Below are 27,820 nucleotides of genomic sequence, written 5' to 3'. Positions count from 1 at the left end.
GGATTCCGTCATACTACTACTTTGGAGGTCCCTACCGATTTCTATGTCCAACTGACAAAGCTTCAAATGTGATGTGTAAGTCACTCTGTTGTACTACAGGGAGTTGAAATAAGAAATACAGCTTCATTATCCTGAAAAACACTAAAGGCCAAGGGACTCATGACATGAGACGAGGCAAATTCAGAGTAATGGTAGAAACTATCAAAATATCAGACAACAGCACATCTTTACAAAACAGAAAGCAGGGCTGGACTGTAGCTGAGTAGTTCAACACTTGCCTGGAATGTGTGGGTCTCTAAGCTCAGTTCCCAGCACCACACACACACACACACACACACACACACACACACACACAAATGTAACTAGTTTAGTTACATTCCTGGGTGAGTTCCTGATTCTTTATATATTATTCCAAGAAATGACTTCTTTGGTCACGAAAATATGTAAATAATCTTGAAATGAAAGTTGAATAATTTTTTCTGTCTTTCAAAAAAAAAAACCTTTGGTTAAACCAAATACCCTTTTCCCAATGGTGAGTTATGCTTATGGTAAGTGTTAATTAGTGGATCAAAGTCTCCCACATCTACATACTGTTAAGCAGACATTTCTGAGGGCAAAACTCCCAATTTTGGTACTAAGAACATCGAATGTTACAGCTTTTGAAGTTCTTATTAAGAGTCATAAGAAATAAATTACTACTTTATAGTAATCCTGAGTTTGATTGAAATTTCAACCCCAATAGTCCTCTGTGATTTGTAAAATGACAAATTATTTTCTAAGCATTCCACTGAAGAAAATTTTCTGTGTAGGAAAAGGACTTGCCTGACTGCTGACTTCGTGCTGTTTTTGGATCTGCCCAGGGGACGGGAGGGGTACTATGCTTTCTTCCGCTGCAGAGAAAGTAGAGCTAAAACCTAACAAAACAAATAGGCAAAATGTCAGTGTGTAGTAGGTGAGGCTTATGATTAAACTCTCTCTAAACACTCTGATTAAGTTCTGGTTACAGAGTGAGTCAAGCCACAAAATTTTTGTTCCAGTCAAATTAAAGTAGAGAATATTGTCATGGGCGGCATGCCGTTCAATCCTGGAATCTGTGAAAGACATTTGGAAGTTACCAAGTGCAAGATTTCCCAAATATTTTTTCTAGCCATTGTCATCTAAAAGACCTTAAAAGAGAGAGCCACTGAGATGGAAGTTCAATCCTCAGGACACAGATGAAGGAAGGAGAGAATAGATTCCCGCAAGATGTCCTCTGACCTCCACATGAGTGCCAGCGTCTCTCTCTCTCTCTCTCTCTCTCTCTCTCTCTCTCTCTCTCCAGATAAATGTAATAAAAAATGTAAAGATCTTAGAGGGGACGAATTAACAGGTCCAGATATCCAAATCAGCCTAAAATGGTGATATTTAGAACTGAAGAGAACACAGGGCCAAGCAAAAGTCAGTTTCCAGCATGGAACTTGTAAAGTTGTCAACTTACTTGAACAATCCGTGATGGACCCGGCACCAGTGATGGTTGTAGTTCCATAAAAGGGGCAAGACAAGCAGAAGGACTTCCCTGGGTTGGGCTGGTAATAGTCTTGAGGACAGGGATAGCAGGGTATTAACCCAGAGCGGGAGAATTCTCCTACTGGACAGGGCACTACAGCGGTAAAAAACAGATTGTTCGTTTTTAAACTTTTGCTTGTAAAAAAGCTACTGAAATACATAACCTTTCACATACGTATTACCCACACTATCTTATCAACTGGCTAAATATTTCCTTCCTCTATTTAACAACATACTTTACTTATTAAAGTTTAGAACTGACCATGTAATATTGTACATTGATTTCTATTTAATGTTATTTATATCACCATATCATTCCCCAGATCGTTAAATCAGGTGATTTTTACGGTTGTGAGCCTGAGTCTTTAACAGCTGTACTGGCTCTCCAGCCCTAAATCAGTTGATTTTAATAAAGTGAAATATCACATCCCTTTGGCAGAGTGTAATTGATCTATGAGATTTCTACCATTGGATAGTTCTTTCTATTTGTTTGCTATTATAGTTAATGCTAAAGTGAAATTTTCTTTGTAGATCATTGTATACTGTTGAATTTGGGTAGCTCAATAGTTGGGTCTAATAGCATGAAAACATTTAAAACTACTGATGTATAATGCCAACTTATTTTTAAAAAGCAGCTCCAGCTTACAAGTTCCATCAGCAATGTGTGAAATTGTTCTCACGGCTTATCAGTATTGATGTTGATGTAAATTTCCTCATCAATTTGAAAATGGAATTATATTACTACTTTCAATTTTGCTTTGGAGGTACGCCATATAATTACTGAAGAATTTATTTTTGTGTGGTTATTTTACTTATTGGGAGATCTCTTATGTTTATTTGCATGTTAAGGATATGGGTACTTTGATATACTTAGAGCAAATATCTCTACCAGTTGGTCTGTCTGCTAAATTTTTAGCTGTCTCTGCTCAACAAGTAATTCATTTGCATTCCTTGTTTTTTAGTTTTATTTAGATTTTTGTTTTTTTCATTGGTTTCTTTTGAGGCAGTGTCTTCTTGCACAGTCCCCACCAGCCTGGTAACCACTATGAAGGGTAAACTGGCTTTGAACTTGTGACTATCATCTTGCCTCAACCTGGCAAGTGTTGGCATTGCAGGCATGTGGGTCACAGTAGCTCTTTATTTAATAATGAGTCAATATAAGGTAACAGATTTGCCTGAAGTATGGTAGATTGACAGTGTTTTCATTTGATTTAATATTTTATGAATAATGCATTTTAATTTTTGACCTAATTATTTTTAGGGACAATAGCTTAAAAAGTACAAGTGTTTGAAATATGCATTTGTTTGCTTAAATTTTTACTATTAATCTCCATTTTATTGTCTTATGGTTAGAAAATTTATACTATATAATAAATCTTCACTTTTAAAATATGGTGAGATTTTCTTTTTGAATAATATACATAATATTTAAAATATTAGCATAGTAAAATAAAAAGTATAATATATTATTAATTCAATCTTAGAAATCATATACTATAAACTTTATATATTCTTACCAATTGCCTGCTTGATCTTAGAAAATCCAATGAAGGTATTAAAATTTTCCATGAAAATTATATTTTACAAATTTTCCCCTGGGATACACAGGTTTTATTTCATGTATTTTAACATTATTATTTGATGACAAAAATTTATCATGACAAGCTTACATTATTTTGTAAATTTTGTAGCAAAATACTTTTCTCTCTCATAGGATACTATTTGGCTTTTGGAGTGAGTGGATTTTTTCATAAATCCAGTCTGCTACCACTGCTTGCTTTTTGTATTCATATTTCTGATGTCATTTTATTTTTAACTTTAGATAGTTATTTGGATTAGATTTTTTAAAGTAAAGAACATTTACTTAAATATTGTCATTAAATCAAATCTGAAATTGTCTTGCCAGTATTTGATAGAATATAAAATTACTTTAAAAAGCAGTCTCAGCATAATAGAAACTAGAATTTATTTATTCTTCTAAATAAATCTTGGTTGCACTTGACAGAGGAGTGGTGGGGTGGAGCTATCACAGCTTAATCCTTGATTGGGTTTCAGATTGTTACCTCAAGATAAATTTGGGTGAAATATTGAGTCCTAAATATTAAATGCTAAGGCTATTATATGCTGAGAAAATAACCAAATAAGATTCAAGCAGGAGGATTGCCATGAGCTGGAAGCCAGCCTGGGCTAAATAATTACATCCTGTCTCACAAAAGCAGCAACAATTACAACACATCATCAACAGCAAGGCTTTTACTATGAAGAGGTATAAGGAGTGTATAACATTGATGACTGTGAGATGGCTCCTTTAAACATATATTGACCACGTTCCTTCATCCCCAAAGGCAATACTTTTTTTAAATTGAATTTTTGCCATTTTCATATAATTTGATGGTTTAAGGATCCCCTCCCCTACCCACAACTCCCTTTATTGCCCCTCACCCGATGTAATACACTTTATTATAGAGACACTAATTTGTGCCTCCATATGTCCTTCAGTGTGGGTCCAGCCACTGGAGCCTGGTTAACCAAGAATTCCATGCTTATAAGAGATTGTCTCTGCCCCTCCTAGCAGTCATCTGTTCAAAGGCAGTACTTTTAATACATTATTGCTTCCATGTAGTATGTATTTTATAAATACAACAATAAAAAACTTAAAAAATTAAAAGAAGATTCATCTGTGTAACTCTAAGTATGGAAGACAGAACACAAAGAAGTAGCTATTAAGTTTTGAATTCTTGATAGTAAAAGTCCAGCAGAAATAATTAGCAATTTACTTAAAGAATTTAGAGATGCACTAAGCTTCAGGGGACTTATTCCAAGTAATGGCATCTCTTATTTATTGGTATGAGCAAACAGGAGAACATTTGTGATACTCTTAAGAAGTTTAAAGTTCTTAAGAAAATGAACACTCTAAATCTCATAAAGAGCTGTTTCGTAACCAATCTACAAAATGTCAAGAGTTTCAACAAAAGATAGATAATTCAACAGACATGAGTGCCAGCTTAGAAAAAGTTATTGTAGATGCCTTTGTTCTATGAGCAAAGTACTTTCCAAATGAATCTTTGTTTCATGAAGAACAAGTGGTGAGATCCCACTTAAGTTCTACACAGAAACCTGCTTTGCACAGATAAACTGCAAGTCTATTGAGTTTAAGAACCCTTCATTTTCAAATAAGATTGCCTTTTTGGAAAAGGAAATTCCTAAACACCTAAATAAATTAATCCATTAAAAGTATAAGTTACAAAATGGAGATATAGGGGCTGGAGAGATGGCTCAGGGGTTAAGACCACCGGTTGCTCTTTCAGAGGACCCAGGTTCCACATGATGGCTAACAACCATCCAGAATTCTAGTTTCAAGGGATCCAATACCCTCATCTAACTTTCACAGGCATTGCACAACATGGCAGGTAACAACCGTCCAGAGCTCTAGTTTCAGGGGATCCAATGCCATCATCTAACTTTCACAGGCATTGCACAACATGGGTGCACTCACATACATGCAGGTGATACACTCATACACATAAAACAAAAATAAATAAAATATCTGAAAAACAAAATGGAGATATAAAATTTGTATTAATGTATGAAGGTATAAAACCTCTGAAGGAACAAGTGGACATTAAAAGCTAGAAATATAAATTCTGTCAGTAAAACTCATGATGTTATAATGAATTAAATTAAAAAAATTTTTTTGCCAGGCATGGTGGCACATGCCTTTAGTCCCAGCACTTGGGAGGCAGAGGCCGGCGAATCTCTGTGAGTTCGAGGTCAGCCTGGTTTACATAGTGAGTTCCAGGCCAGCTGGGGCTACAGGGAGACCCTGTATCGAAAAAGACCCCCCAAAATATTTTTCAGCACAACCATAGTCTTCAAAAAGAAAAGATTATATTTCTAAAAACTGACAAGTGTCAAAAATTATGCTAAGACATAGCAGTAATAATAAGTTGACATTAAGAATAAATAAACGTCTTGGCCTCCCCAAATACTTAACAAATATTGTGATGTGTCTACTTTTTTTTCTTTCAATACTAGGGATTGAACCTCTAGGGTCTTGACCATGCCAGGCAAGTGCTTTACCAATAGGCTACATCCCCAGCCCTCTACTTTACTTTTTGACATAGAAAGTGGAAAATAAATTTGCATGTGAAAATTAGTCTAAATTATTTTTCAAAGACAGACAGTTGTCAGGAGAAATTTACTTTCAAGAAGTGGTCAGTTGACACGAATATATTATCGACAGTCTGACTTATTTTCCATCTAATGAATATGCAAAAGTATTATGCATGCAATAGAAACAGTTTGATATTTTCCATGACTAGACATACAGGTACAATACTGTCTTGTGAAGCTGGGCTGTAGCTGTTCACGAGCTATGCAACTCCCAGGAGGCTGTGTGATCAGGAGGATAAACAACCTGTACTCTACAGTGGGTCTTGTTAGCTTCAGTTATGCTAGGTGCATCAAGTGTATTTTTCCACTCACCATATTCAGATTCATTGGAATGAGACACAATTGTAAACCAAGGAATATTTGCATTTCTACATGCAGTACGCACAGACACACATGTATAGCATATATGAACAAGCATTCATAGTAGCGCTTTCTAGTACACAATATAAAACTAAACATACACAGAATATACAGTTCTTAATGTGCTAGTCATGAAGAAAAATGGGAGGGGAGAAATTTCACTTAGTATCAATATTGATATTAAAATTAAATTTAAAACCATGTTCTGAAATGACCAGGAAAAAATATTATCCCATACGTACTTTTACTGATGGTATTTTTTTATCTGTCTTTTTGAGACAGGGTCTCCCTATAGCCCCAGCTGGCCTGGAACTTACTGTGTAGACCAGGCTGGCCTCAAACTCAGAGATCTGCCTGCCTCTGCCTCCCGAGTGCTGGGATTAAAGGTATGCGCCACCATGCCCAGCTTTTACTGATGGTATTAAGGACAGCAAACACAGCCATGTAGCTCAATAGATTTTTGCCCTTTAAGAGGGTTTACTGACTACACTTAATATTATATTACATACTAGAAATTTTCCAATGGCATAGATTTCAGGTGTTCTTACTACACAAAAAGGCATAACAATCAGAGAAGATGGGAAGTGTTCATTTGTTTGGCTGCAGTATGCATACCATTATAGGTATCAAAATATGTTGTGCTGAGCATGGTGGTGCACACCTTTAATCCCAGCACTCAGGAGGCAGAGGCAAATGGATCTCTGTGCGTTCAAGGCCAGCCTGGTCTACATAGTGAGTTCCAGACCAGCTGGGGCTACAGGGAGACCCTGTTTCAAAAAAAAAAAAAATGTTGCAGCCTTAAATATGCTAAAATGAATAAATTAACACACTAATAGGTTTCCAATTGCAAAACGAGAGTTCCGAGCATGCTTTTAACTTGATCCTAAGGGGTCAGAGTATCATTCTGGTTCAAACAAATTGATTCTTGTCCTATGGGACAGACATATTAACAGTGGCAACAAGATGCCATTTGTGGAACTGAAAAATTTCAGATTATTGTAGTCATAAGCCAAAGGATATTTCATGAGCTAGTAAAATATGTTTGCATATAATTCTTTTAAAATATTTTATTTTCATTATTTTTATTTTATTTTTGTGTTTGAGTGTATTACCTGCATGCATGTAAGTGCAACTGTGTTGTGAAATGATCATGAAGGTCAGAGAGGGTGTTGGAGCCCCTGGAACTGGAGTTATGTACGGCTGTTAGGCACCATGTGGGTGCTGGGAACTGAACCTGGGTCTTCTGCAAGAACAATCAACACTCTTAACCACTGAACCATCTCTCCAGCCCCACATATAATTCTTATAGTGAATAATAATAATTTATTTTGAACATATCACACATAAAAAGTGGTATTTTGGCAAAAATAAAATAACATAACTATAAAAAGAAATCAATCCAGGAAGATGGAAAATAACAATAAAGAAAAATGAAAGGAAGGAAGGAGGGAAGAAGGAAAGGCAAAAAGAAAGAGAGAGAGAAAGAAAGAGAAAGAACGAACAGAAGCAAAAAGGGAGCTGAAAACTAAGAAAAAATATAAGGGACCATTTCAAAGTCATAGATAATTCAACTTCAAATAAAAGTGTTTTTCCAACACCACAAGAGAGAGTTGAGTTATTCCTGGTTCTCACCCATGACGAGAAGAATGTGGTCAAACTATGCTAGGAATATTAGGAGATATGGGGGCAGTTACCAGAATTTAGCTACATTCTGGGAATTATAACTGCTTAATTACAAAGCTAGTGGTAGACAAACCTCAAGGCTTATTTAGAAGCTAAAAGAAAAAAAAAAAAGTCACATATGAATTTGTTTCGTTACAAAAATCCCAGTTGCTTTTGTGGTTGAAGAAACTGGGATAGGGCAGAATTAGTCTACTGCAGACATTCTTCCAAAATATTAACAAAATAAAAGAGTGTCTAGCAGACCTAGTTCAGCCATAATGTGGAGCCTCGTTTGACCTTTAAATAAAAGAAATCGAATACTGCTTTTACACAACAGACAGGGTTTATAGGTTTCAACTGTGATCTAGAAAAATTCTCTTCTCAGTTCTTCATTGAAACAGTAGGTTGATAAATACAACTCAAGTAAATTTTCAGGCATAAGATATTTCTGCACTATGATCCTAGTAGACTGAGATGGTTTAAGCAGATCGAGTTTATATAAAACCTACAATTATCTGTAATCAACATATATTCTCTCCTTTTTCCTATGGCACTTAACTTGTAAGGATTGTATCTCCTAAGATGCAGCACTGGACACACCCCTTCCAGCACCACATGAACTCACCACAGAGCTGATTCCTAGGAACCTCAGTTTCTTATTAGATGTAGTTGTATGTGGATGGAGTTCAGTGAGGATAGGAAGTATCTGAATCTACCTGTTTAGGTGGCTTGGGGAGGTAAGGAAGCAGCAGGCTGATGTTTAGGAACATCACTCTTCCAGTAAGAGAATACCTTTTTAATCTCTGGACTGGCATAAAGCTTCTGTTTTTAAGTAAGAGCATAAACAATGGAGAGGACACACACGTTTAAAATCATCACATGGGCACACTTGCTTTATCTGCTGTGATGCAGCAAAGGGAATCCATCAACCTCTTATTTAAATACAGTTCTGCCGGCTTTACAGAGTGGTTGCACATTTTTAGAGTTTCTGGTAACAGGGTGACTCTGTGTGTGTGTGTGTGTGTGTGTGTGTGTGTGTGTGTGACTCTTTCACTGAACTCGGAGCTCGTCACTGACAGGACTAGTTGGTCAGTAAACCCTAGAGATGTTCCTGTGTCTACGTCCCCAACTCTAGGATTACAGGTGTGCTATCACATCTGGCTCTTTATATGGCTACTATTGATCTGAACTCAGGCCCTCATGCTTGTAGAGCAAGGGTTTAATCACTGAGCCATCTCCCAGCCCCTAAAAAACTGGTTTTGACTGTCAGTCCTGGTTTTGTGGTCATTTATCATTTTCATCTTTTATTTTTGTTTACATCTTTGGGAAGTTGAATTACTATACTCACGGTGTTAAAAATATTCACAAAGTGGAATGCTGATCTTTTCATTTCTACTTAAACCAGTGGCTTTCAAAACATGATCCCTAGACTAGTGAAAATGAGCATTACCTGAACACTACCTCGAAATGCAAATTGCCTGATCCTGCCTTAGACCTGGTGAATCAAAACTCTGGGAGTAGGGCCTAGAAATCTATTTTGCTATCATACAATGAAGCCATGCATTTATTACTAAGGCTTGAGAATAAACCTTGCACTATTTTTGTATTCCCAACAACATGAGCCAGGTGTTTCTACTGAAGTGGACTGGCTGCAAAAAAGGAGCACTCCATGAAGAGGCGGTTTATTCACATTCTTCCCATACTGTTGACATATAGCTTCGCTGAAAACATTCCACTCCTCCATGCAGAGAAGCTGTCAGATGTAAATAAACATCAATATCTAAAGCATTAATGATAACCTCCACAAGCAGAGATGTCCACAGCTCCCCTCTTCACGGTTGTAGTGGGTTCTGGACATAAGAGGCAGCTCCGGGATCCAAATTCCGGTTGATAGGTACCCAGGGGACATGATTCACAGGTCTCAAGCCCATTGGAGGAGTAGGTGCCTTGTTTACACTGAGCTGAAAAGAAAAACATAATTCAGTGAGTAACAAGGAGATCAAGCCACTCAAAATTAACTGTGCTCAGGTTCCTCAGTTTAATACGGGGCAGAAGGAAAGATGGGATGTACTCTTCCTCCCTAGGCAATCTCACCTTGTTTCTGGTACTACTAAGCTTTAGACTCACATCCACTTATTTCCATTATTACCTGTCAGTGTTTGAGCCATACAGTGTGTTAAATAAGTAGTCCTATTGATGAAGATCAAAGTAGACACCATAGTCAGGCACGGTCATAAGAAAAAGTTGTACACTGGGAAAGTTGTGTGAAGATAATAGAAATAAAATCTCAACTCGGGCTCCAGCCTTATAACCACTGGAATATCTCACATCTCCGAATAAGAGTGGGCTCCATTGCTTCCTCCTGCTATTTCATTTGAGGGCTGACTCCAGGGCACTGTCTTTTCCTTCTACCTATACAATGACTCGTTTTCTGCATTGCTAACATTTTTAGTGTCTTTCTATTTACCTGGCATTGTCCTGGAATTTATATTTCTCATCAACAGCTGATATTTCATTTGCAACAATAGCGAGAAATATTTTTTTATTTATTATTTTTATTTTATGTGTATGAGTGTTATGCCTGCATGTAAGTAACTGCACCCGTGTCATGCAATGCCCGTGGAAGACAGAAGAGGCTGTCAGATCCCCTGGAACTGGAGTTATGGACAGTTGTTAGCTGCCATGTGGGTGCTGGGATTCGAACCCAGGTCTTAACTGCTGAGCCATCTCTCCAACCCCATGAGGGATAATTTTTAAATTCCTTATGTGAGGTGTGTCTTCTGTAACCTTATTTATGAAAGAAAACTTTCCAGCAAAAACCTCCATTGAGAAGAATAGGAAAAACATTTGGAAAACATTGCATATCTTAGTAGCAAGGATATGAGCATCTGCACCTATTGCAATTCATTTCCAAGTCAGTAGATAATTTCTTATCACATCAAATACTATTCTAACAAAGCGAAAGCTCATGATTATTAAGTTTTACGAAAGTTCTTTCTACTAAGAATTGAGAGAAAGGTTCAGGTTAATCGATGAATGTGGATTGAAGTTTGACTTCGAAGAAGGAAATAGCTCCAAAAGGAAAGATAAACAGCTTCTTTCGAATGGGGAAAAGTTCAGCTAGTACTTTATGACTAAAAGAAAGAAAGAACACATAAAATCCCTTTCAATAATGTTATCTCATCCTATTCTCCATCTCTACTGCTGAATTTTGACAGGACAAAGACCCCTCTACCCCAGGTACCTTGGGTACTGAATATTTTAAGCTGAAGGAACTTGAGATAACTGCAGACACAGGAAGGCCTCTCTGAACTTTTCCAGCCTTTTTTCCCCTCACAGTGGGTCTTAAGATCGTCATGTAAGAGATGTGTATTCTGCTCTGCAGAGCAAAGGAGCATCCTTATCTGAAGATACTACAACACATGGAAGAATCCAAACAAACAGGCCCTTCTAGCACCCTTCTATTTTATTACCATTGGGTCACGTTCTCTTTGTCACAGTGATTCACCTCTTCATCAGACTTACCACAACATACACAGATTTCTTATTTTCTGTGGGTCTTTATTTCTAAAGAGTTCAGTGACACATAAAGCTTAGATTAAATGAATAAAATCTTCCCTTGTTAATCTTTTGTTACATGAGCCTTGGCCAAAGCTATGCACAAAGTCCAGGATGTCTCTGGTCAAAGTGTCTACTAAGCCTCTACCTTTGCATTCAGAGATGCTTCTGGAATGGAGATACTCAGTGTGAGTCCCAGGGGGACAAAGCTTGCATGCCAGTTGCCCTTCTTCATCTTGATAGGATCCCATCTGGCAGCTTTCACAGACAGAATGCTCCAGTGAATAATAGGTCCCCAGAGGACAATTGACTGTGGAGAAAACAACCAGGAAATACTGAGTCAAGCCCCGTGGCCATCCTTTAGTTCTTTGTATTTCTCTATGAAGCGTGCTTCTAGGCACTGTTGTGCTTGAGTTAAAGTTTACTGCCAGAGTTTTATAGACAAGGTGAGTAGACCCTCCAGAAATATATTTCTAGAAACCAATAGTAGTGGAATTTTTTTTTGAGATGATGCAAACTTTCATTGACCAATAATCTTAGGGTTTCTCTGATGGAGTTTTAAAGAATGAAGGAAAATGGTGATAAACCAGAACATTATAGAAAACACAACTAACAAAGAAAATGCCACTTTCTTCTTCTTCTCCTTTTTTTTTTTTTTTTTTTTTTTTTTTTTTTTTTTTGGGTCCTTTTGAGACAGGGCATCCCTGTAGCTCCAACCAGCCTGGAACTCACTATGTAGACCAGGCTGGCCTCAAACTCACAGAGATTCACCTGCCTCTGCCTCCCGAGTGCTGGGACTAAAGGCGTGCACCGTCACGCCCAGCAGAAAATGTTTCTAGAAGAATAAAACAATGAATACTTAGATGAACTTGATGTTTTGTGAATTGTCCCTCTGCATGATGCCCTGTATGAAGCTCACTGCTTGTCTATTACAGTGTTATTTCTAAAGACAAAAATCAAGGCCCAGCTGTAAGACTAAAACGGGCGAGTAAAGCAGAGCCTTGAATGTGCTTCCAGTAATCTTTGCCTTCTGAAGGTGTGTTTTGGGCATCCCTCAGACCTAAAGGCCCTAGGAAACAGGGAAATTTTAGAATTTTTCTTCTTTGCAGATTTGATCTAGTATTTGGTAGGTTTGTAGTGACTTGGAAATTCTGAGGCCAAAATGGAATGGTTAAACTCATTGCTGTCAGATTGTTCTGGAGAAACCCTTGCAATTAATACCAGGTGATTTGGAGATGTTAAAATACAGCCATTACCTGGATGCTTATTAAAAATAGATTCCCAATTCTCTGTCCTTAAAGTGTCAGGTACACAGTTGTCATGGCTTCATGCAAAAATACATTCACAAGCATTGTAAGCGATGCCAGCACAGGCAGTCTGAAGACCACACTGAGAAATGAATGATCAACAGCCTTCAAGGGGAATCCTGATTGTTCGCAGAAAGTGAAGAAGAGACCAGAGCAGGCTCATAGTGACAACTGTAATATGGTTTTGTCACACTAGAGTAAACACACAAGTGAGCTTTTGGGAGGGTGGTGAGAGCTGCCAAAGGACAGCCCGCAAGAGCCATGACTGAAGACAGATTAACACGGGGTTCCTGTCATCCAGTGTGTTCAGGTGGATGCAAGATGATGGCTTTAGGAAACGAGTTGGAATTTATCCAGATTGTGGCACTGAAAAGTAGGGGTGAAGGGGTGGGGAGTGGGGGTGGGGCTCAGGGAGTGGGAGGTCCCATTTAGTGGGTATGGGAGATTTTGAGGATGTTCCTGATAGGAGCATTTGTTGAACACTGTGGATGTGCTTAATGACACTAAATTGTCCACTTTAAATTGGTTATTTTTATGTTATGTGAATTTCATCCCGGTTGAAAACAGTAAAGACCTTGGAGTTGGCTGTGTGGGTGGGGATCTCTGCCACAGCACTCATTATCTTAATGGGTGTGTTCTATACTTCTCTGGCTTTGGTTTTCTCATCTGTACTGTATGTTTAATAGACATGGCACCTCATGGAGATGCTGAACAGGATTAAGCAGATGTTTGCATATGTATATGAAGGTGGTAAAAAATGAGAATTACTGTTATGGGAGCTATTGTTAAAAGCTACAAGTTTTTAAAAAATTATTTATTTTCATTTTTTAATGTGTACGAGTGTTTTGCCTGCATGTATATAAGTACACCTGTGTTGTGTAAAGTCAGCAGAGCCAGAAGAGAGTGTTGGATATCCCAGCACTGGAGTTATAGACAGCTGTTAGATGTTATATAGATGCCGGGAATTGAACCCAGGTCCTCTGCAAGAGCAGCCAGTGCTCTTAACCACTGAGCCATCTCTCTAGCCTCTAAGTTGTTTTTTAAAAGATTTATTTTATTTTTATTTGTGTATGTGTGTGCATCTTTCTCTCACTCTCTCTGTATGTGTATGTATGTTCATATGTGTGCATGTATGTTTTTGTGTGTGTGTGCACACCTGTGGAAGCCAGAAGAGGGCATCATATCCTCCCTGGAGTTAGAGGCTGTTGTAAGCCACCAAGTATAGGTGCTGGGATCCAAACTCGGGTCCTCTGAAAGAGCAGCAAGCACCCTTAACTTCTGACCCATCTCTCCAGCCCTGAGATAAGGTTTAAAGAGCTACAGATAAAAATTAGATTTGTTTCCCTCACAAAAAATACTTTCCTTGTCTTGAACAATAAAGGTTACTTAGATTCTTGAGACAATTTAATAACAATTACACAATAGCAAACTGTCTGTTGTGTATCAGTATTCTTTTGTACACACTTGGAAAATGGCTCTAACCAACCCGTTTGACCCAATGCACACTAATTATCTGGGACCCCAGGGGACGACTGTCTTACCACACATGCGCCCCCTTAGCACAGAGCCTGGCCTGCAGAAGAGAAAAGCCTTTTCTGTTTCCAGGGAATTACTGTCGGCCACCAGCATTTCTGAGGCAAGCTGGAAGGAATACATGGGTTCTTTATTCAAGGTCCTTCTCAGGCGATTTGTGATTGTTTCCAATGTCTTAATGAGTCGTTGCTGATTTTCCAATTCAAGGGTATCATTTCTTTCATCTGGTAGTGGCACACTAGCTGAGATAAAAACAATAAATTAAATACAACACACCACACACACACACACACACACACACACATTATAGTTTTCACCCTCAAAGTAATGGTATCTTAAAGTTGTTCAGGAAAAATTAATTCAGAATAAATTCAATTAGTACTCATTGGATAAGTTGCACATGGATAATATTAAGAACAATATAGTTTGTTTGAATCCTTCTCTCAGATGTTGGATCAACATCACACATGGAGGGAATTCATCATTGCAGTGCATAAAATTGTTCTATATTCTTGCATTTAAAAAAGACGTCTCAGTTCATCATGGTGAGATACAAACAAAGCAAGGTGTTTGTTACTGAGAGGACCATAAAATACATGATGATTTAAACAGCAAAACAGTGGCAAAGTTTCGTTTACTGTGTTCTTTCACATCTAGGGTTATTTCCCAATAAACATAACACATGGGAGATTTGAAAATTGGCCTTCCATGCATAGAGCTGAAGGATATATAACAAGAAACAGTGCCAGACAGGAAAAGCCTCCCTTCAAGTTGTTGCCCAGCATAGTCCAAGAGATTCCTAAAATTACACAGGCTATTGCCACAGCCCTTGATTTCTTCCCAGAACTTGAAGGTAAGGCCCTATTTCTGAAGACAGGACATACTTTGGACACAGGATGTGAAGCAATGGAGCTGGAACTGACCTGGAAGCACCTCCCTGAAGACTAGCTCTCATAGTTTCGGAGAACGCTATGAAAGCTGCTAAGGGAGAATATCAATCAATGGTCCAACCCCAGTTGTAAGGCCTAATAACCACAACAATGACCCGCACAGCAAGCTACCTTGGGGCAGTAATTGTACTTTTATCTCGAGGGTAATCAACAGCTACCTACTTGGACTTAAAGCCCAATCCTAAATTTGATCTTAAATTACTTGTGTGAACAGAAAGTTTATCCTTACCTGTGATATTAAAAATTAACTTAATTTTGTGGTCAGATGATGAGACACTTCTTTTAATCCGTGCTGATCTGGCTTTGCTCACACCTGTGGGTGTTTCTTGCACAACATCTAGGAAGTCATCATAAGAGTAATCCAGTCTGTTAGCTGCACCCCAGCCCCCTGGTCCTGATGAGAATTGGGGCAGAGAAATAAGTGTTCAAACAGGTGTATCTTTGTCATCACTTAGGTTCTAATGCTATGTCACAGGTCGAACTGCCCTTGACTATTCACTCAGTCGTTCATGGGTTACCACATGTGGAGTTCAACCCACAGCTTTCTATTTGTCATTTTTGTGCGCTTGATATTTAATTTAGATTACTAATGCACTATGCTCTTACCCAGGACAGGATGTAGGCATTTGTAGCATCTTTCAGTGAATAGGTAATTATTCTCATTTAGGAGATAGATTGAGAATGGGTACAAGATTTTAATCAGTGCATTATTTCTCTTCCAGACTTTACTCCAATTAAAAATGTTTATATAAATTAAGTGCACATGAGCATATTTCCTTCGAGAAGGCAGCTATGCTCACCACTACACCACCAATGCAGATCAGATTTCCTTTTGTAAATAATGTGTAGAACATCTGCCTCGTATTTTAAAGATGGAACAGTTGTCAAAGGCAGCACAGAAATAAATATTTGCAGCATGAGAAAAGACAGGGATGTCTTTAAACACTTGCTAAGTGCCCTGGATGTCCTTGTGACTAACAGCCAGGCATCAGACTGTGCTTTGTGAGGTAAGATGCATGGTTGTATAACCATAGTCAAATTGCCTTCACCTTTCTGAACTCTGATTCCTTCATATGGAAATGGAGATAATGAACCTTACTTCATAGGGCTGTCTGTCATAGATGAGACAAATTATATAAGCCAGCTGGCTTAATATCCAACTCATTATCAAACCCCCACAAGTGTATTGATTTTGATCTGGGCCACACTGATACTTAATTATATTCTTTAAACAATAAGTTTTATTTGTAAGCCTGTTCACTTAAGTAAATTTCTTTCAGATTTTTAGCTTTATTTATGTATTTGGCTATTAGAATAATCTGGGATCAATATTTTTCTTATTTCAGGTACATATTTTTCTACAAATACTATGTAGCCATTATGGAAAACTGATTTACCATCCTTAGGAAAGCTTTGATAAAAAATTTCAGTCTACTTGGAGAGCCCCTCAAAATTCTGCTTAGACTTAGATGTTAGACTTAAATTAATTGGGTCTTGGGGCTGGAGAGTCGGCTCAGCAGTTAAGAGCACTGACTGCTCTTGCAGAGGACTCAGGTTCGATTCCCAGCACCCACATGGCAGCTACTAACCATCCTTAACTCCAGTTCCAGGGGAATCCGAAGCCCTCTTCTGATCTCCGCAGCATTGCATGACACAGGTGCACTCATATATATGCATGCAATACTCATACACATAAAAGAAAAATAATAAGTAAAATATTTTAAAAAATAATTGGGTCTTATAATTTAGGTAAGAAATATGAATATTTCCCATGTGTAACTACTTTAAATTGATGGCTGAATTGCAATGTCAATTGAATGTTCTATAAAAATTATTCCTTAAGTAACTTACAACTATTGTGATTATATTCTATCATAGCCTATTACTTTCAAACTTTTCCATTGCAGTGTGACTTTTATCCTACAGTTTTGGCTAGTATTTTGAAATAATTTATTTTGTACCAAAAGCCAAGATATCCATAACGAATTAGCACATGATCAGATCGTATAGCCATCCTAAAACACTTGATAAATACATTTTCTATTTTCCACCACTCTTATGGAATTATTTTGCAAACTGGCAACACTAAATAACGTAATTACCGATTGCAAAGCCATTTTCATAGTCATAATTATATTCTATGCAGTATTTTTTGGTCAGCTCCTCCAGTCTGCAGTCAATGTCGCCAGCATCACTACAAAATGATGGGACCTGGAAATGAAAATGAAGAAAAGACGTGGAGCTCACATCTCTGTGTGCTTCCAGTGAACCCCAAGTTCTTCCCCTGGCCTCTGCATCTCCATCAGCAGAAGAGTGAAGGCTCTGCATGTCCCAGAACTCTACATGGTGTGAAGTCTTCTGACCCTTCCTCTCTCCTCCCCTACAGCATCTCGCTGATTCAAACCACCAAGATTAACCTCATGCTTTCTAATTTCCATTTATGTTACTCATCAGAAGTCCAGGGACTCCTGGGATATCTCTGCTCTAGACTGTCACCCCATAGGTCCTTCAATCCCTCTTTTTCTGATGCTATCTCTCACCCCTCTCCCAGCCCCCCAAGACTTCCTCTGTGCCCTCTGAAGCTCAGTCAGTAAAAGGACTAACTTTCATATCCTATTTTCTCTATATTCTCTGCACTGCTGTTCCAAATGAAACTCAACTGCCTGGGTTTCTGGGAATATTAGAAATTCTAAGTCCTGGTGTTCTGAGTAGGTCAGAAGTGCAGGAACTCTCCTCATTCTTCCTTTCTATTTCCAGAGCATGTTCCCTTGTGCCTCTCTGAAGCCTCCCAGCTGTCCACCCTGCCCTCACTGTCTCTCCCTGTGACAGTCATCTGCAGCATTTCCTGCTCAGCATCACTCTTGACCCTGGCAGGTCCTTCCATAGCCTCATTCAGTGTTTCCTCTTCTCTAGCCCTCCAGTGCTCTGACTTTGCCCCTCATCCCCGAATGTCACCACCAGCAGGTGCATCTTCTCCTTCTCTCAGGAATCTTAGCAATTCTTTGACCTCCCTGAAGTTTACAGTCTATGGACTCTTCTCTCTTCACTCTTCCCTCAGCCCTCCCATCTTCTTGTATCTATCTTAGATTCCATGGTCCATCCCCATTAAATGCATCCTCCCTAAATACCTCCTTTGCTTGGAGAACCCTTAAACTTGGTGGAAGCAATCACTTTCCATTCTTATCTGTCCCTACAAGGTTGGTGATGGCTGGAGAGAATCCACACCCTACTTTTGCCAGTCCAATTACATTTCTTTTGTATATTCATTCAAGGTCATTCAGGCCTCCTAGAAAATTGCTTGGGAGCATCTTCCTCAAACTTCTAACATAGTCTCCACATTTTTACACACAGTTGGTTATTTTTGCCTCACAGGTAAACAGAAGTCAATAAAAATCCTCACAGTCACTTCCACCCCATGGGCACCCACTGCCTGCATCGTGCTCTTATCTGCTCAGCATCCATTCCTCTTTCCTTCCTCTCATAGTCCAAATCCAATCCACCAGTGAGAGTAACAGAATCTATGCTCAGAATCTATCCAAATAATCACTAACCTTTCACACTGTCATTACCACCCAGACACCACTTCTTTCCTGTTTCCGTTTTCTCTGTAGTCTTCTTTTTAAAAAAATATTTTATTTACTATTTTTAGTTTGTGTGTATGAGTGTATTGCCTGCATGTAACTGCACCCATGTCATAACAATGTCCGAGGAGGTCAGAAGAAGGCATCAGATTCCCTGAAACGGGAGTTACGGACAGTTGTTAGCCACCATGTGGGTGGCTGGGAACTGAACCTGGGTCCTCTGCAAGAGCAGCCAGTGCTCTTAACCACTGTGTCATCTTTCCATCTCTTGTCTGTGGTCTTCTTAGATGCCTCCCACTCTCTGCCTGTATTACTAGCCAAGGTCATGAGAAAATCGGTCCATTTCAATGACTTTCCATCTCAAAGGATAAGGTAAAGTCTTTGCACGGATTTTCATAGCTCTCTATACTCCAATTCCTTCTTTCACCTACTTCTGTGCCCCATGTGATCTCTGAGCATCTCCTATCTTAACCCTAACCCTAACCCTAACCCTTTGCCCCATTACCCTACCGCTCTGAACTCTATATAGTGGCTCAAATTCCCAAACACACTTCTGCCTCAGAGCCTCAGTGCTTGCTTCTTTCTCTGCATGAAATACTTCAGTATGTGTGCATCATACTGTCTCATCTCTTTAGGCCTCTTTTCATATAGGAAACCTATTGGTGATGTTTCCCCATAGTCTGGTTTATTTTATTCTATCACACTGGCCAACTGGAAGGCTGCATATTTTCCCTGTGATTTGTTAATTGTTCATCTATTCAATAGGATGTAAATTCTATGAGTGCATAAAGTTTTGACAGTTTTATCCACATCTAAAGCCCTAGAGTCTGGGATAGAGCATAGATGCTTACTAAATATTAACGAAATGAATGTGTGTTGAGTATCACATGCTGATCCACTGTACCTTAAAGTACTACAGATTTAGCTTATTTTAAAGGCACAAGAAAGCCATTAACACACACCAAAGCCACTGTCACAAAATTTGCAATGTGAATTCTATTTATTATTTGTGAAATACTTCACCAGTTTGAGCAAAGGTGTATTGCTGCCTTTCAAAGTACATAGTGACAGTGACCTGATGAGTATAATATTTCCTTGGTTCCCAAGCAATGATAACAATGATTTTTCACTTTGAAATGCAGTTCTACTGACTAGATTTAAGTAAAACATTTTAAAACAAGTGTTTACTAAATGGATGTCAGTTAATATATTTAAAATTTTAATAGCAATGCTTGTCTTCTGGCAAGTGGTACCATAAAAATATTTATTAGCACATAAATAAAGTTCTACCCACTCTGTTTGGCATATAAAAGCATGGGTCTTGTCTTCTAGATGTTCAACACAATTAAATACATGGCTGTGTTATCTCCCAATTGCTGAAAGAGACCTAAACAATAATGCATAAAAAAGAAAGTCCTTTGGCCTGGGACTGTAGCTTAGCTGGTAGAGTGCTTACATAGCATGCAGGATTCTGTGGATTCCATCCCAGGAACTTATGTACTGGGTATGGTGGCACATGCCTATAATCCCAGCACTTTGGAAGCAGAGACAGGAGGTTGAGAAGTTCAATGTCAACCTTGACTACACAGTGAGCTTGAGGCCAGCCTGGGATACACGAAACCCTCTCACAAAACAAAGACAAAATAAAACAACAAAAAAGAGAATCTTTAAATGTTCAATTGACTCCTCATCATATGAGAATATAATTTATAATGTTTGACGTTTTTTGTCAGACTTCAATAAAGGAAACATTCTCAAACCATAAGGGCTCTAAACTTTTCTAACATTCAGGTTCAGAGTATTTAAACAATTAATATTTTAATGCAAACTTAGTTAAAACTTATTTTAGAAGTTCAAAATTGGTAAGTAATTGTAAGTATTAGGTACAAATTTGGATTACAAAGAGAAGTGTACTTAGGAGTGGGACTCTCAGTTGCAAGTGACCTAGAGCCTTAAGAATGTCCTTTAAAATATGACACATGGGCCAGGTATGGTGAAACACGCCGTTAGTCCCACCACTTGGGAGGCAGAGGCAGGCAGATCTCTGTGAGTTCCAGGCCAGCCTGGTTTACATAGCAAGTTCCAGGTCAGCTGGGGCTACAGGGAGACCCTGAAATAAATAAATAAATAAATAAATAAATAAATAAATAAATAAAATAAAATACGACACAGAATAAAGGCCCACTAGTGACATACCATTTTCCCCAGGGTAGTCTCAAATGCTTCAGAAAACTTCTTCAATAGATCTGTGTCGTCACAGCGAGTTGCTTTGTACAACATGTCAAAGGACTTGAATCCATGGTTTGCAAAACGTTTTACTGGAAAATGTTGGGCATAACAGCGTCAGTTGGTCAGTGTTTCCAACACAAAGTTTTAATTTCCTTTCCCTCCCTTCCTCCCCCTTTCTTTCTTCCTTTCTTTCTCTTTCTTTTTGTTGTCCTAGGATCGAACCCAGGACTCTGAGTGGCCTAGGCAATTTCTCTACTACTGTCTTACATCCCCAGCCCAAGGAGTTAACTTTCTATGAAATAATTAAAACTTAAAATTTGAATTCTAGAAAAGGACAAATTAGGAACAAGTATATGACACGCGTGAAAATGCCATAATGAGGCCCAGTTATAGGTTAACTTAAAACAAATTTTAAGTTAAATTTATTTTTTGGATTCTGACATGATTTGTTTTAACAACAAGAGTTGACAATGAAGAAGTCTCTAGGCATTAGCTCACTACAATAAACCATGATCTCAGCTGCACTGTGTTTAGTTACTCAGTGGTGAGTGTGCTTTGAGTTTGCTTTTGATTCTTTACCTTCCAATCACATTAAAAAGTGAGTATTTGAGAGATCATATACTTTGATCATAGCTGGATTTAAAGTTGTTAATCTACATTTATTATAGATTTATATTTTAAACTAATAGATATTAAAATGTCTATAAATCTGGACATGGTAGTAGCATGCATTTAGTTCCAGTACTTGGGAGGCAGTCACAGAAAGATCTCTGTGAGATCAAGGCCATTCTGGTCTGCAAAACGAGTTCCAGGCCAGCTGGGGCTACAGGGAGACCCAAAAAGACCAGAGAGTCTCTAACCAATATATGCAACTATACTCCTTGAAAGTATAGTTTTGCAGAGAAATTTTGTTCTGGGAGCAAAAACTTGCATTGTGGGCTTACAGAATCTAGGACGTGGTAGGCCCAGGGTTCAATCTTCAGCATCACAATTTAAAAAAGAAAGAAAGGAAAAGGGAAAAGAAAGCTTGTACTTTTACAGTAATAGATTTACCAAGGAATCCCAAAATATTTAGGGGCAACATGTCTGAATAACATCCTTCAGTCTTAGATGTGAAATAATTGACTTATAGTACTCTGTTTACTTTGATATTTGAAAAACAAATAGCCCAAGTAAGCAGGCTTTCCTTTTTATATGACAGTGGCATTTATCCCTTGCCTATGGCCCTGGACCAAGGATTCCCTCTAGACAATATCTATTTACACTAGACAAAGATATTTTTAATAACAAAAATGTACTTTATATTATGGAGCAGCTCTAAAGCAAATCTAAAGAAACTTCAAAGTCTACTTCATTCTGTCACCTATGTTGGGTAATAAGTTATATCAGCTCTTTTACAAGTGAAGAGACTTCAGATTTATGGTTCAGGTTAAGAATTCTATACTTATGAACCTTTTGAAGTATTTCTGGTAAATCATGAGAAAGCCAATGTAGTTCTGCCTTTGTATAGCAACCCAATCTATAACAGGACTCTGGGAGCTAGGATTTTAAATTCAATGAAGAATAATTCTCTTACCTACATATAGTTCAAGTTCATGACACCATTTCCCACTAATTCTTATTGTAAGGGAAGTTTCTTGTGTGAACACTAAGGAATGCATATGTGAGCACACCTTGAAAGGCCTCAGAATTAAAACTTACTAGCACAGTCTGGCCATTCAGTAGAATATGGTGGTCTCCAGATGCCATCTGCAAAAGCACAGTAATACTTCTCAGTCGACCCTTCTGTGAAATCGTAGCCCTCCAGGCAACTCAGGGTACAGTTAACTCCAGCACTGTCTTGGGCACAGATAAAGTCCCCATTTATAGGTGTGAATGGAACTTCACAGGGAGAACCTGTGTCAAAATAACACTGCGTTATTCATATATAGTCACATGAGCAGCATAAATCAAGGTCCAGGAATGAAAACTGAGCTGTTAAGGGGAATTCTCTTGTCTCTCTTTCTAGGAACATTTTATTTACCAAAAGTTTTCAGTATGGGAGAGCATCAGTGATTGAATTTTGGTTAATGTTAGACATATAATCTACAAGAAGGCAAAAATATAATCTTAGAGTATCGTTATTTTAAAATATTTTATTTATTATTATTTTTTTATTTTGTGCGTATGAACATATGGCCTGAATGTAAGTGTACCCATGTTGTGCAATTCCCATGGAGGTCAGAAGAGGGCATCAAATTCCCCTGGAACTGGAGTTACAGATAGTTGTCAGCTGCCATATGTGTGCTGGGAATTGAATCTGGGTCCTCTGCAAGAGCAGCCCATGCTCTTAACTGCTGATCCATCTTCCCAGCCCTAGACTAGTATTTTTGGCATTCCTTTAATAAAAATAAAAACTGGATAACTTAATAGAGCAAAGATATTTTCAGAATCTTTTTATTTGACATTCAAAAGAGAATCATTATAATAATATTCAGGAACAGTTTAATAAAATGGTAATTGTGTTAGTGAATCTTGACTGAATTCAACTGTTTTGAGAGATTCCTATAGGATTAGTAAAGCACCTCTCTGGATTTGTGAGTGAAAGTGTTTCCGGAGATGATTGACAATTGGGGCAGTCATTGACAGGGAGAAAGATCTGCCCTGAATGTGGGCAGCTCCATCCAATAGACTGCGAGCCTGGATGAAAGAAAAGGGGACATCAGATCCCAAGCTCTTCAGCCTTTAGGTCTCCCTGCAACTCTCCAAGGAGCTTTCTAGACTGTGGCATTGGACTGGGACTGCATCATGAGATCTCCCTTGCAACCCTCCAGGCTTGCAGCTTCATAGACTGTGTGGCAACTGTGTTCTCTGCATCTCCAGTGTGCCAAAACCACGTTTGGACTATTCAGCCCCTACTGTGTAAGCCAATTCATTAAATCTCCTTTTATAATTGCTTCTGTTCCTCTAGAGTACTCTAACTAATATAGTAATTAAAGGCTACCCTGAAAGATTCTTCTGTTTATCACAAGGTCAAGAAATGACAATTGGAAACTTAAATAAAATCTGCCAGTATTTCAACTTTGAAAATTCAATGCTCATAGCTTATCTTCATTCACAAAATAGAGAACTATAGTAATTACATATGTAAAACGTCAACTAGGTTTGGTGGGCTCATGAGGAGAGTACCTTTTACGACAATGTGGATGTCACATGTCCTGTTGTTGCCTGAGGGGTCAGTGGCTGTATACCGTACCACAGTTTCCCCATGAGGAAAGAGGTCTCCTTGTGTGTGACTTCTGGTAATGACCAATTCAGCCCCTACAGGGAAAGAAAGGATGTGACTGTGAGTTGCACTGGAGTATAACTACTTTGTGAGTCTTTGATGTGAAGTTTCATTTTTTATTTATGCAAATTATCTGGGTATTCCACTTAGGTTGATGGGTCTACTAGTAGAAAATAAAAGATATAATATTTAGGCCATACGACAGAGACAGTAGAATGAAAAATATCACTAAGGATTTTTTGCTAAATAAAATATCTTTCTTTGAATAGGTCAGTTTGAACACTGGCAGTTTAAGAAGTCTATGCACACTTCATTTTCATTGTTCTTTCCTGGGTTTTAGTGAAAATTTTAAAATGAACTTCAGTTACGTTTGTTCAAGTTTTTACTACTTTCCTATGACCTTTTATAATTTATTCAGCTAATGTTTGGAGGTGAGTATGAACACACAGAATTAAATGAGAGCTACCAGTAGGATGCATAGTTTATTTTCCAAGACATTATAAGCCGAACAAGTCAATAAACTCATTAGAACCTTCAAGTTCAAAACCTAGCAAAGGTTTAATAAATTCTCACTGAATACTGAATAAAGAGGAAGCCCAATGGCTAGGTAGGATTACTAATGTTAAATTATACTAACACTAAAACACATCGTGTAATAAATTCATTGTACTTAGCTCTTATTCCTTGACTTCTAACCTTCTAAGAAGCTTTTAAAGGCAAAACACGGTCAGTGTTGCCATGCTGACAACAAAATCTGTGTGTTCTCACCAGAGTTGTCTGAGAACTGAGGTTCATCCCAGTTGGCAGCATGCTCCTTCTCTGAGACCTGGATTGGAGGTGGAGATCGGCACCAATCTATGACAGGCGGTTCCATATCTGAAGAACACAAAATCAGACAAAGAAGTCATAAATGGTCTCTGAAAACAGCAAAGCGTCTTGAAAGAGAATTGAAGTCTGATTGGCAGAGAACCTTTGCCATATGCCATAAGGCTGATCTTGAGGCTGCTTTGATGATGAGGTGTGTCTTAGCTCTCAACCAAAAAATCAAAAGAGCTTCTTTTTAGTATGCTGTCCTCTATCTGTTGAAGAAGAAATACCAGGTTTCTATGCTTGCTGTGAGCACTTCTGTGTGGAAAGCATCCTAGGAATGGTGGCCTTTGAATCTGTGGGCTATGCTCACAGCTGTTGATCTGACTCACCTAGAAGTGAAGCAATCTTTTCAAAGAAATTGAAGGAGAAACATGACCAGATCAATCGTGCCCATGGTCTTCATCTTACTTGTAGGCTCAAGATGGGGTTGATAAGTTAGCTAAATGAAAGCACTGGTAAGTCGATATAAGACATGTCACAGAATGCCCAAGCTGTGAGGACGTGATGTTTCTGGAAGACCAAAAGCTTCTGTCCAAAAGTAGGACACTAGAGTTCAAGGTTTCTGAGGTTGATGAATTTGAGGTGAATATCCAGAATAAGGTATGAACTTGGGACTGCGGAACAGAGAAGTGAGAAAAGCAACAGGAGACGTTAATGAACTGTGAGTTTGGGGCTTTGGATGTATCTCAGTTGATTCAGTGCTTGCCTAGCGTGTATGAAGCCCTGAGTTTGATTCTCAACATCACACTAACGACATGTGGTGCTCATACCTAATAATCTCACTACTAGGTGGACGCAGGAGGAGCAGAAGTTCGAGGTCATCTTTAGCTATATGTCAAATTTGAGGCAAGCCTGGGATTAAAAAATAGAACCATGAATCTGTGTTATTAAACATTAGATTCAGATTGCAGGGTGGGTTTGAGGTGGGCTGGGGAGTTAGGTTTCAAATCTCTAATTGCATGTGCTGAAATTTTTACTTATTTTATGTGTATGAGTGTATTGCCTACATGTATATAAGTGTGCCCGTGTCGTGCAATGCCCGCAGAGGTCAGAAGAGGCGTTGGATCCCCTGGAACTGGAGCTATGGATGGCTGTTAGCTGCTCTGTGGGTGGCTGGGATTCAAACCCAGGTCTTTTCAGGAGCAGCCAGTGCTTTTAACCACGGAGCCACCTCTCCAGTCCTGTGCTGAAAGTTTTAGATATCAGTAAAGGGTAAAGAAGTTACATAGGAAGTAATTTTAGTACAACTATAGATTTTATTACCTTTGAAGTGTTCTTACCACAAGGCTTTGAGGTTTGAAGGAGACAGGAGGAATTGCTGTTTTATTTTTTTATGTGAGGAGTACAGACTGGGAAAATTTAAGAAACTTGCCTGAGGTCACTAAACTAGTAATTTGTAACATCAAGTCCAAAGAGTTTGTACCCATAATAGATGGTACACATGTTCTGAAATGAAGCAGCTGGACCCCTGGAAATGCATGTTTCTATTTTAACTCCTGTCTTACAAATACATGCTCAATTTTTGTTTTTATCTTCTGCTTGTTATTTCATGAGTATAGTAACTCAGGTTTAGTGCTTTTTCTAGACTATAGATTCTGTAAACCAGTAAGAGTCTTTTTTTATCACATGTAGGTCTCTCACTAAATAGCACAGCACCCTGTCCATAGCAGGTACACTGAACAAGTAACTGAATAAAAGAAAGAGGGGAAATGGTCCTAGGCAGTCAGAGCTCCTTGAGAATGCTGAACCAAGACAATTTATGGCGAAACGAACCAATCTGGTGTTAGCCAAATATTTTAAAATTGAATCATAGGTACAGGAAGGCAGTAAAGACTTAGTCAATTTCTGATAAAGGGTTGGAGGTATTAGTAAATGTACAGGCTGCAAAGGAGAGGGAGCGCCTACTCCAAAGCAAGCAAGGCAGCACTCTGGATGCCAGAAGAGACATTCCTTCTCGCCTGGCAGCTCTCAGACACCTGCACCCTGAAGAAAAGAAGAAAAATGTAGGCAAAGGACTATTTTCTGTCTCTGTCTCTGTCTCCAAATCTATTTGTCTCCTATGTGCCCCACCCTTTTCTCTTTTGTTATTTGGAAATTCAACTAACATCTAACTAGACACTTGAGTACATATTCTCCATTTCACCATCCTGACTCTTCATACGAGATACTGAAACTTGGCAAACTCTTAAAACAACATTTCCATGTTTAAAATTTGATAAAAAGATCTGTTTTTCATGCTGTTGGTAAAGCCTGTGTTCTTGTGTTTAAAACAACATGGAAAATACAACTAGAAAACTAAACTCTATGAAATGAATTCAATTGTTTTGTTTTTACCTGCGTCTTTTATTTACTTTTAACCAAGATCTATAATTTACAGAGTCATGGACCAGTTTGACATATATTAATTATTTTAAGCAGTTACATAAAATTCTTGAAATAAAATGGATTGGATACATTAAATTTAAAAAGCATAATGAAAATAGCTGTAAGATAAATTAGAAAAATGTGAATGTGTTATATTCTTGTTTTTACACAGAACGAGTTCAGATAGTTTATATGTCTTACTTAAAAACTCTACACTAATTTAATAAGGAAGCACATTTTTCAACATATTTTTGGATGAACAAACGAAGGCACAGGGCAGTGACTTTGATGACAGTAAGTTTATGGGAGCGAAAGGGGCAGAAGACAGAATTGAGTGACTTTGAAAACAATGATTGAGAAGAAGAAAAAGCTAGCAGCCAGCAGGAACAATCCAAAGGCCCACTCAGTAAAGAGATGAAGTAA

The 27,820-nt window shown here is 38.3% G+C and overlaps 1 protein-coding gene across 1 annotated transcript in view; it reads right to left on the bottom strand.

Moving 5' to 3' along the window:
- Svep1 (sushi, von Willebrand factor type A, EGF and pentraxin domain containing 1) overlaps nt 1-27,820 on the bottom strand; it is a 238,188-nt gene that overhangs the window by 107,417 nt on the left and 102,951 nt on the right. The window contains exons 10-20 of the mRNA XM_017803637.2: nt 24,932-25,039; nt 24,067-24,198; nt 22,600-22,794; nt 20,866-20,987; nt 17,191-17,299; nt 15,318-15,482; nt 14,147-14,380; nt 11,447-11,608; nt 9,540-9,701; nt 1,478-1,639; nt 823-914 (exon numbers count right to left, since the gene is read on the bottom strand). Of these exons, the coding sequence (XP_017659126.1) occupies nt 823-914; nt 1,478-1,639; nt 9,540-9,701; nt 11,447-11,608; nt 14,147-14,380; nt 15,318-15,482; nt 17,191-17,299; nt 20,866-20,987; nt 22,600-22,794; nt 24,067-24,198; nt 24,932-25,039 (1,643 nt within the window). The remainder of the gene's footprint in view (nt 1-822; nt 915-1,477; nt 1,640-9,539; nt 9,702-11,446; nt 11,609-14,146; nt 14,381-15,317; nt 15,483-17,190; nt 17,300-20,865; nt 20,988-22,599; nt 22,795-24,066; nt 24,199-24,931; nt 25,040-27,820) is intronic.

This window comes from Nannospalax galili, unplaced genomic scaffold, assembly GCF_000622305.1.
Source record: "Nannospalax galili isolate Female #2095 unplaced genomic scaffold, S.galili_v1.0 scaffold666, whole genome shotgun sequence".
Lineage (NCBI taxonomy): Eukaryota > Metazoa > Chordata > Mammalia > Rodentia > Spalacidae > Nannospalax > Nannospalax galili.
Note: the sequence above shows the minus strand (reverse complement) of the source record. Positions and strands in the feature narration are given on the sequence as shown.